The sequence below is a fragment of the Orycteropus afer genome, unplaced genomic scaffold (assembly GCF_000298275.1).
Source record: "Orycteropus afer afer isolate SDZICR_OR568_19922 unplaced genomic scaffold, OryAfe1.0 scaffold00175, whole genome shotgun sequence".
Lineage (NCBI taxonomy): Eukaryota > Metazoa > Chordata > Mammalia > Tubulidentata > Orycteropodidae > Orycteropus > Orycteropus afer.
In genome coordinates, this window is record NW_006921762.1 from 3,758,204 (window position 1) to 3,768,775 (window position 10,572).

The 10,572-nt window shown below is 38.8% G+C and overlaps 1 protein-coding gene across 1 annotated transcript in view; it reads right to left on the reverse strand.

Annotated features, from left to right (window-relative positions):
• KLHL20 (kelch like family member 20) overlaps positions 1–10,572 on the reverse strand; it is a 165,603-nt gene that overhangs the window by 100,737 nt on the left and 54,294 nt on the right. Inside the window, exon 3 of the mRNA XM_042781816.1 lies at positions 3,809–4,382. Within this exon, the coding sequence (XP_042637750.1) occupies positions 3,809–4,382 (574 nt within the window). The remainder of the gene's footprint in view (positions 1–3,808; positions 4,383–10,572) is intronic.

The window sequence follows — 10,572 nt, forward strand, 5'->3', positions numbered from 1 at the left end:
CCTCCCAGGCTCTGAAGGCAGCCTACCTTTAAAACACTGGCTGCCACTGCAGAAGGACTCAGCCTTCTATGGCTCCAGGCTCCAGGGCCTGCTAGACAGTGTTGAGTCCCTGCTCTGGCCCCACTCCAGAACCTCTCCGTTCCGCCTGATACCCTGGCAGCCCGGGAAGACCAAGCTCCCTTTCCCCTCCTGGGGCCTGAAATATTATGCAATATCAGCTTACTTTCTGTGTGTCCACATGTTAAAGGTGCCGCTGGTGAGGGTGCAGATGGAAATTACGTACATGTTATTGGAAACTGGAAGAAAGAGGATCCTTGTTATATGGTGGCATAGAGCTTAGCTGAACCAAGTCCTACAGTGATGTGGAAAGTAAAATTGTATGTGATATACCTTTATGCTTAGCTGAGGATATTTCTAAACAAAGCATGGCCTAGTTTTTTCCTTGCTTCTTATAGTGATATGATAGAGGAAAAGAGACAGATTGACAGAAGAACTGTTAAGCAAAAAGGAATGAGGATTTGATGACATGAGAAATTCTTGGCTTATCCAAATAGCAAAAGACAACAAAAATTAGAATAGTGCCTAAGGCACTTGACTGCTAACCAGAGACTGGCGGTTCAAATCCACCAGCCACTCCTTGGAAGGAAGGTTGGGCCATTTACTTCTTAATGATACCACCTCGGAAACCCAAGGAGGGGTCGCTATGAGTCAGTCCAACTCCATGGCTCCATGGCACATAACAACAACAACAACTTTCAGAAGAATGTGCTAGGGAGAAGGCCAAAAATGTGACTGGATAATCTTTTGCTAATGCCTGGGAAAGATAAAAAATCAGAGTCAGTCACATGGGAGGGCTCTTTGAAGAGATTAAGTATATGAGTCAAGATTCCCTCAGCCATCTCAGCAGAAGTCAGAAATAGAGATGAGATTATTCAAAAAAGACTACTGAAGGAGCCTCTTGTCTAAGGGAGTAAAGACACAGGACATAAATAATAGACCCACAAAGTTATTGAGAATTTTGTATCAACAGAAACACTGCCTGACTGGATTCAAAGGGATAGAGATAGAATAGAAAAAAAGAAGAACTCAGACTTCCAAAACTGTATAAACAGAGAATAGGTAGATAAAACTATTCAGCTGCAAACATGTGTTACTATTCATGAAAAAGGAAGGGTAGGGCATTGAATTCAGACAGTGAAGGATTATATTCTCAGACACTGAAATCTAATAGAGCTTTCCCTGTGGGAGTTTGAAATTGCTTGGCATCAGTGGCTCATTTTATCTTTCATTCATTTTCTCCCTTTGTTTAGTTTTCTATTGTTTTTTTTTTTTTTTTTCCCCCTCATTTAATTTTTATGAGCTTTATGGGAATGAGCCCCTTTTTCTGTCATGTATACTTCAAAAAGGTTTTCTGAGTTCGGCATTTTTTTAAACTTAGTTTCATTCTCGTTCTTTTTAGCTTCTGGATTGCAACATGTTTCAAAAGGATTAAATCAGGGCTTAATTATGATGCTGACAGCTCCTAAATTTTAATCTCAGCCTAACTTCTTTTCTGGGAGCTCTGGTAGCATAGTGGCTAAGACACTTGCCTGCTAACCAGATGGCTGGCGGTTCAAACCCACCAGCCGCTCCTCGGAAGGAAGGTTGGGCAATCCTACTTCCGTAGTGATACTGCCTCGGAAACCCAAGGAGGGGTCGCTATGAGTCGGGGCCGACTCGACGGCACATAACAACAACAACAACTTCTTTTCTAGGGGCTCATGGATGGCACAAATGGTTAAACATTTAAACTACTAACTGAAAAATTGGCAGTTTGAACACACTCAGAGGCACCTTGGAAGACAGGGCTAGTGATCTATCTGCTTCTGAAACTCTGCAGCCTTGAAAACCCTATGGAGCAGTTCTACTGTGCACACATGGAGTTGCCAAGATGAGAAATCAACTCAACAGCAACTAACAACAACAACAACCTGAGCTTTAGTCATATAAACAATTACCTGCTCAGTATCTCTACTTAAATATCTTACCTAAAAAAAAAAAAAAAAAAGCCCAACATATGTCACATGTGTCTCAAACTCAAAGTATGTAAAATGGAACCCATGGTTTTACCTTCTCAAACTGCTCTCCTCTCCAGTACATATGTGTGGTACAAATTCCCAGAAGTGACATTGCTAAATCAATGAGTATGTGTATTAGCAATTTTGATAAGTATTTCCTTTCATAGTGGTTGTGCCAATTTATACTCACACTACCAGTGAGTATTTCCCAGTGGCTTTGCTAACAGAATATGCAATCAAATTTCTGGATATTTGTAACCTATTTAAACATATTTTGAACTGCCTTTAACCTTAAACTGCAACTGCTATTGGCCATTTACCCACTGACCCCAATCTTTCCCAGGTAGCTTGCCTTACCCCCACCTGTGCCTGCCCAGGAAGTTTGAATATATTTGAACATAGACATTTGAACATACTTTCATAAGTTTAAGGGCAGTATGACTTCCTTTTTTTGTTTACTGCCCATTTTTGCTACTAGGTTATCAATCCAGGTTATTGATCAGAATAGGTGCTCTTGATAAATTAAGGAGATTAACTCAGTGACATGAGTTGCAAGTATTTTTCCTAATTTGTCTTTTGACTTGTTTTCTTATTGTTATTTTGTCTTACTATGCTTAAGTTTTTGATCTTTAGTTAGTCAAATCTATCAATCTTTCCTTTATCCTTTTGGATTAGTCATTTAGAAAGGCTTTCTTCAAGATTATAAAGGAATTACTCCATGCTGTCTTCTAATATTTTCATGGTTTCATTTTGTGTTCAAATCTTTGATTCACTGGAGATTATCCTGGTAGATGGGATAGGGACTTTATAAAATCACTTGTCCATGTTGTTCCTTTGCTTAATACCTGTTAGTGGTTTTCCATTAGTCTTAGTATTAAATGTAAAATTCTTAACATGTCTATAAACTACAGTGTGCTCTGGCTCTGACTTTTCTGTGAAATCTGTAATATCCTTCCCCTTATTCTCTAGGTCTCACTGGGTTTCCTTCCGTTCTTCAAAACAGCTGTGCTTCTCTAGGTCTCAGGATCTTGCACAGACTGTTCTAGAGCAACATTAAATCTCTCTGTTACACACTTTTAAGCCATCCTGTGCCACGCTTTATAGCACCTATTAACTGCAGTGAATTATCTGTATAATTATATATTCAGTAGCTATCTTCCCTGATACGTTTTAAACTCCATGAGCTTAGGGACTCTAGGTGTCTTCATCACTGTAACCTCAGTTCCCAAGCACAGTGGCTGAAACACAGTAGCCTTAAAAATATTTGTTAAATGCATAAATTAGTGAGAAAAAAAAGAAGCTTAATGAAAATTTGTTGATAACATCTAAATTAATTTATTTCTGATTATTCACCAAATAATCTCTCAATTATAATTTAGTCTGTTGAGCAATCCATAAATCAGGAAAGGAATGCCCCATGCAAATAACTGACGGCAAATATTCTACCAGATACAGATCCCCTTATGAATTAATAAACTGTATTCTGGCTTATAAATTAGACTTTTGGGAATATGGCTCCAGAGATTAAATCCCTAAGCATTAACTTTTGCTGGCAGAACACAAAGTTGGTCTCTAGAATAAAAAAAAAAAAAACAGGCTTAGAATTTAAAACAACATTTCTCTGACATTATGAGTTATGACTTATGATATTATGAGTCAGCAGTAAATATACAAGGAGGTATGTGGTAATCAGCAGACTAAGAACCTGAATTACTTTTTTGAGAAATACATTATGAATGCATACAACTCACCTCTTGAAAATTATGTTGAGTGAATTTGTCTGCTATCCTGAGCAACTCACGACATGAATGTGTGTCAGCAAAAGCCCGAATACCCAGGCAGTTAGAAGGATCTAATTGTCTCTTCAAGAATTCACAGCAGGCTTCCTGTATTTCTGCCAGCTGGAGGAGGCAAGCAGCTGGCAGAAGAGTCTGAACATTGCCCTCTTCCACAGTTATCTGGGAGGTATATGCAAAGTCAATCAGTAGTTCCATAGCCCTTTCATCTATGTCTCGGATCACTACTTCTGTCTGTCGGCTCTCTGCCAATTCTCCTGTAAACATAGCTCTAAAGTAGGGACTACAGGCTGACAAAATTACTCGATGGGCATATATCTTCTTAGCACCCACAACTAGCACCACATCACATAGCTCCCGGTGCTTTCTGAGAAGGTTAATAACTTCCAACGTTTGTCGAGGGTGCTTGTCTGAGATATAGGGCATGCGGGCAGGTTGGGGAACCCCTTCTGGCAGTTTGTTGGGGTCTCCAAGGGTGCAGCGGCTTGTCACATCCATTCCAGTCTCTCCTGGTCGAATGTTGGTACACCTGAGGAATGGGGAGGGGAAGAGAAGATAGCATTATTATTGGAAGCTCCCCTCTGGCCTGGAATGTTCATACACAAGTCCAGAGAGAGAGAAGCTCTGTAAAGACCAAAAGAGAGGACTAGGCTCTGGAAGAGCTTCTTTTCTGAGAACTCTAAGAATCCATAAATTTCTTTAAAGTCTCTTGAAGGATATCAATTCTAAGTCAGGGTCCTTTTACTATTCACTCCCATAATATAAAGAATAATTCTTTTTTCATTCCAGAGGCAGTAGTCAGACTGTCTTGGGCCACATCTCTGCCTGCCTGTAATACATTAATTGAAATCTACGAAATATATTTGTAAATGATTCTTTCTCTACTCACTACAGACCAATAAATTTTCATTCCTTAATTTGGTTTAACCAAAATCTTGGTATTTGCTATTTTTCTAAAATACAGCTGATGTTGAAATAACATTTTCACTGGATGGTATTTCAAATTTTTCTAAGGTTCAGATAAACTCTGTAAAACATAGCTCATATTGCATAAAAAGATCAGAAGGAAAACAGGATCCAAACACTTTTTTACTTTCTATGCAGTACTATATTTCCTTAATTTTGAGATGCACAATTATTCAGTTTAATATTTCTGAAATGAGGAAGCATCTAAAGTGGATGTCAAAGAAACATGTCAATGTCAGGTAGAGAAGATGCGGTACTGTTGTCACTGCCCCTACAGTGGGAATTTAGCCACATTTCAGGTATCAGAATTTTAAGTGAGCCCAATATGACAGATTCTTATGTCAGAAGATTACAACTGCTCAATATTTGACAGCTTTTGGTTAACTTTCATGGGAAGAGATTTTATTTCAAATGATAATACAATTCATTTTACAAGTTTGATCATTTAACAAAATAGAGCATATGTCTTTGTTAGGTCTTATACAGTCAAGCAAAATGGTTCTAAAAAGTGAAAAAAAAATTACAAGTTATTAAAAAAACACTGTGCCATGTGATGCTATGAGTAACTGCTGAGGGCTAAAAATAATCAAGAGGATTCTTCAAGTCTCTGGAAAAAAAAAAGGGAGAGGTGTATCTGTACATTACTCAAATTTGATAAAACACTATATTATAGGAACAGGGTATACCAGCCAAGTGCCTTATCCACTACGTTACCAGAGCTCCTTTTGTTTCATGACATTGATTGCAATTCCTCACAGTGTAACAGCTCTCTTCCCACTTCTTCCCTGTAGTTACCTCTTCCCAGTGTCCTTCTTTCCTATGCATTCCTGCTCCAAGCTATCTCCCTGTGTAAATACTGCCCTTCTGTTCTCCCACGATTGATCATTCTAAGGAGTGTATCTACCTGGTGTAAATGTCCACCCTATATGCCTGTTTATTGTTTGGCTGGAAGCCATGGGAATGAGTCCAAGTCCAGACCTGAAGGGTAACTAGGGGCCATAGTCTTGGGGGTCTCACCAGGCTCTATCAGACTAGTAAACCTGGTCTTTTTTTTTTTTTTTTTTTTAATGATTTTTAGTTTTGTTCCACATTGTTCTATCACTCTATCCAGGATCTCCTACACCAATCCCCCTCCAAGAGGTGGAAGGCAGGCATCATCTAGTTCTTCTGGTCTCATGGTGATACAGGCTGAGGTCTACATGGTCCACCAGTCTCTTGGACTACTTGTTTCCATGCACCTTTGGTTTTCTTCATTCTTCTTAGCTCTGGACAAGAAGAGACCCACTGTTGCATCTAAATGGCCACTTGCAAGCTTTTAAGACCCCAGTTGCCACTCACCAAAGTAGGATGTAGAACAATGGTTTTGTATAGTATGTTATGCCAGTTGAGCTTGATGTTCCCTATGACCATGGTTCTGGGCCCACAGGTCCAACTACTCTCTCCTTCAGTGTGGTGTGCTGTGGCTAAGAAGTTATCATAACTTTGCCTCTTATTAGCTCTATTACATATATGGACATTCTTAAGGCACATACAAATACGTATGTAGAAATATTGTCTACCAACCTTATATATGGTCATGGGCATATTCCCTTTTGCCTAGACATACCTGATCATTCAGCCTGTCTAACCATCTATTCACCTGTAGATTAATGTTTGTTATTACTGATAACATAGTATTATATATGCAAATGGATTTATCTTTGTTGTCTGTACCTCTTGTGCACCTCTCTGTGTCTTCTTTTTCCTTAGTGTTATTTTATTGTGTTGGTCATTCACTTTTGGTATATTGCCTTTCCCTTCACCCAAATCAATACTTGTCTCTACTTATCTACCAGTACTCCCTCCTCTTCTCTTCCCCTCCCTGGTAACCACCAAAGTTTCCTTCCATATATAAACCTTTCCTTGACTTTTTACAATAGTGAACTAATACAATATTGGCCCTTCTGTGACTGACTTATTTCACTCAGCACAATGTTCTCCAAGTTTATCCACTTTAGGAGGTGTTCTGTGGGTTCGTCATTTTTCTTTATTGTTGCATAGTATTCCATTGTGCGTATGTACCATAGTTTGGTTATCCATTGATCCATTAATAGGCACTTAAGTTGTCCCCATCTCTCTGCTACTGTACATAGTGCTGCAATGAACATGGGTTTGCATATATATATATATGTGTGTGTGTGTTCCAGCTCTCACTTCTTTAGGATATATACTGTTTTGTTTACCTAGTGCCGTTCTGACAAGAACATACCACAAATGGGATGGCTTTAACAAACAGGAGTTTATTCTCTTACAGTTTGGAGGCTTTAAGTCCAAGTTCAAAGTGGCAGGCTCTAGGGGCTTTCAAGGTTGAAAGCCCCTCAACGTTGGGGTTCAGCTCTGCTTCCTGCTCCTGGCCCACGGAAGCTAGAGGCTTTTCTTCACTCAGACAGCTGCTGGCTGCTGAGACTGACAAGCCCAGGTTTGACAAGTATAAAGGCACAGTCCCGATGTTACCAAACCACATGGCAGGCCATTAATTCAAGTCGACTGAAAGTCCCAAGGTCAGCAGAGCATGGCAGGCTGCTGAACAATGACTTGGCTACATGCAGGGTTCAAGCATGCCATAAGCTAGGTACCATTTCCCAAGACTTCTCATATACGGGAAGCAGACCACATCCCTAGGGTAGCTATTCAGCTGCTCACAGTAGATTCCACCATAGAGTTGATTACCAGTCTCATCATGCGGAATACTACATCCAGCTACCCAGCCACTCAACCAAGCCCAGACAAGTTGACATACAACCTTAACTACCATTTATACCTAGTAGTGGTACTTCTATCTCCAACTTTTTAAGGAAGCACCATACCATTTTCCACAGTGGTTTTTACCATTTTACAGGTCTTTCAGCAGCATCTGAGAGTTCTAATCTCTCCACAAACTTGCCAGCATTTGTTTTCTGTCTTGTTGAACTTTACTATTATTGCTAGGACGAGATGATATTTCATTGTTGTTTCGATCTGCATCTCTCTAATGGCTAATGATCTGTAGAACTCTTTTTAAGAGCCCAGGAAACTGAACTAAATGCAGATTTTTATGACCCAGTAATTGTGAAGCACTTCACTAGTGAAATATGAGAAAACTCAAATCACATGGTTAAAAAAGGTCTACAAAATGAATTTCAGATTTAAGGAAACAAACATAACAAAATTAAACCTTAGTCCTCCCTTTTCTAGTTTAGAACAACTGAGATGTTTAAGAAAATTTTGGAATTACCTTTATGTTATTTCTAAAATATAAACTGAAACAACAAAACAAACCTACTGCCATTGAGTTGATTCCAACTCACAGTGTTAGAGAGTTGAACTGCTCTATAGAGTTTTCTTGGCTGTAATAATGATGGAAGCATATTGTCAGGCCATCCTTCGGTAGCACCACTGGGTGGGCTCGAATAACCAACTTAAAAGTTAGTAGTTAAGTACAAACCATGTGTACTATTCAGGGATCTTTTTCTAAAAAAAAAAAAAAAATTATTCTAAAATATGTTGTTGTTGTTATGTGCCATGGAGTCAGACCCGAATCATAGCGACCCCTCCTTGGGTTTTTGAAGCAGTATCACTATGGAAGTAGATTGCCCAACCTTCCTTAAAAGGAGTGGCTGGTGGGTTTGAATTTCATACATAGAAATCAGAGTGCTAAGTTAGAAGGTAAAAGACACAAATTAAAATATTGACAAATGTATAGTGAACCCTGAGAAAGCTGAAACCTGTGTAAAGTAGAAACTTGTCAGAGCAGAGAACTCAATCAAATATTTGCCACTAATAGAGAGTGACAGAGAAGCAGTAAACTGTACTGTGTCAAAGGCAGAAAACTTACAAAACCCAGGAAAACCGTCTTACTGAGTTCTGGCTCTCATGGGTTTCACTGTATTAGAACTAAGATATTTAGATTTTCATTATCATCATACTGTATCTATAAATATGCAGAGAAAAGAGAATCTATGCTACTCAGTTAAGACGGTAATTATAAGGTCCCTGGGAGGTACAATCTGTGCTCAACTGCTAACTTAAAGTTTGGTGATTTGAACCCCCCAGTGTCCTTATGGAAGATAGGCCCGGTGATCTGCTTTCATTAAGATAACAGCCAAGGGCTCACCCCATTAACAGTCCCACCTAGGAAAACACTTTTGAACACCTTCATAGCAATCATCTCTACTCATTGTTTCAATGAGAACTTGTATTTTGTTCAGGCATCCACATCTACCACATGGCCATGTCCTTCAGGAGAGGTTGGCTTCATTCCCCAAAGTACCTCTTATTTCATCTAACACAATAATTGTTATTTATTTATTTATTTATTTATTTATTAATCAGGGAACCTAATTATCTCAAAGGGGAGATATGGAGAGAAGGCAGCCAATATAAAAAACGTAGTTGAGTTTTTCAGTGGCTGCAAGATCCTAGAGATTCCAGCCAGGCTGTGGGCACTGGATCTCATTGTCCCCACCTCTATGCCACCCCCCAGAAACTCCTTAATGAAATGATTTGGACTGTACTCTGCCCCAACGAAAGCTGATTCAGAAAGGGAAATCATCCAAGAAAGGAAGATCCTAGATCTGGTTACTACAAGGTTATGTATTTTGTTGTGAAGTTGGAGTATTACATTGGGTTTCCCCCAAGCTGAGGTGAATATTCCATATTCCACATCATATTTCTGTTTCTAACTCTATACTCACAAAGCAGTCTTCTAATGAATAATTCCTCCAAAAGTACTGTTATTTAAAGGGGCGACAAGTGACTCAAGCATTCTGATCATGGGGTTTTAAATCAGCCTCATGCAAATTTCTCTCAGAGCCTGATTATCTGACTATATAGAGTTGGGTCTAATATCTGGTCTGCAAGGGGCAGTATCCCTACCAGTTCACCACCTACAACGCTGAAGCAATGACAAGAGCTATATAACAAAACATTAAACAAAAAAACTCACTGCCATTTGAGTAGATTCCAACCCACAACAATCCTATAGGACAGAGTACAAATGCCCCATAGGATTTCCAAAGCTGTTAAGTCTTTATAGAATAACTGCCTCATATTTTCCCGCAGAGCAGCTGATGGGCTTAAACCCTGACCTTTTTGGATTAGGATCCGAATGCTTTAAGCACTGTGCCACCAGAATGTCTTACAAAAAAAAAAAAAAAAAAAAACCACCTCTGGGAAAAATAGGGAGAATCTAAAAGGAAATTCTGGGAAGAAGAAACTGCGTGTACATTACAATGTCATTACATGAAAACAAAAAACACGTGTTTTTTTTTTTTTCCCTTCCTCCCACAGCAATCCATTCTTTCAAAGCACATACTTATAAATTTAATATTTCTATGCTTGGCTTCAGCCCATAAGTGATTCTATATTCTGGAGAATGAACTGTTCAAAATTCCTGACATCTGGTAGAAACAGCACTGTTTATGCTTGACAACTTAAATGCTGAAACATAAAACTGAGCAGTTAAAGATGATTTTTACCACCAACGTAAACAATCAAGAAAGCTTTTAAATATAGTGCTTAATGCTCTATATAAAGCAAAGGCAGAAAGAATAAATCACACTGTTAACAGTGGTACAATGAAGCTTCTTTTAAAAAAATAACCATTAAAGACAAAAGCAATTAAAAAATTCCTATTGTATGAACATCCAAAAATCAGTTGGATTCCTCTACACCAGCAAAGAGACTGCTGAAAAAGAAATAAGGAAATCAATACCGTTTACAATAGCTACCAAAAA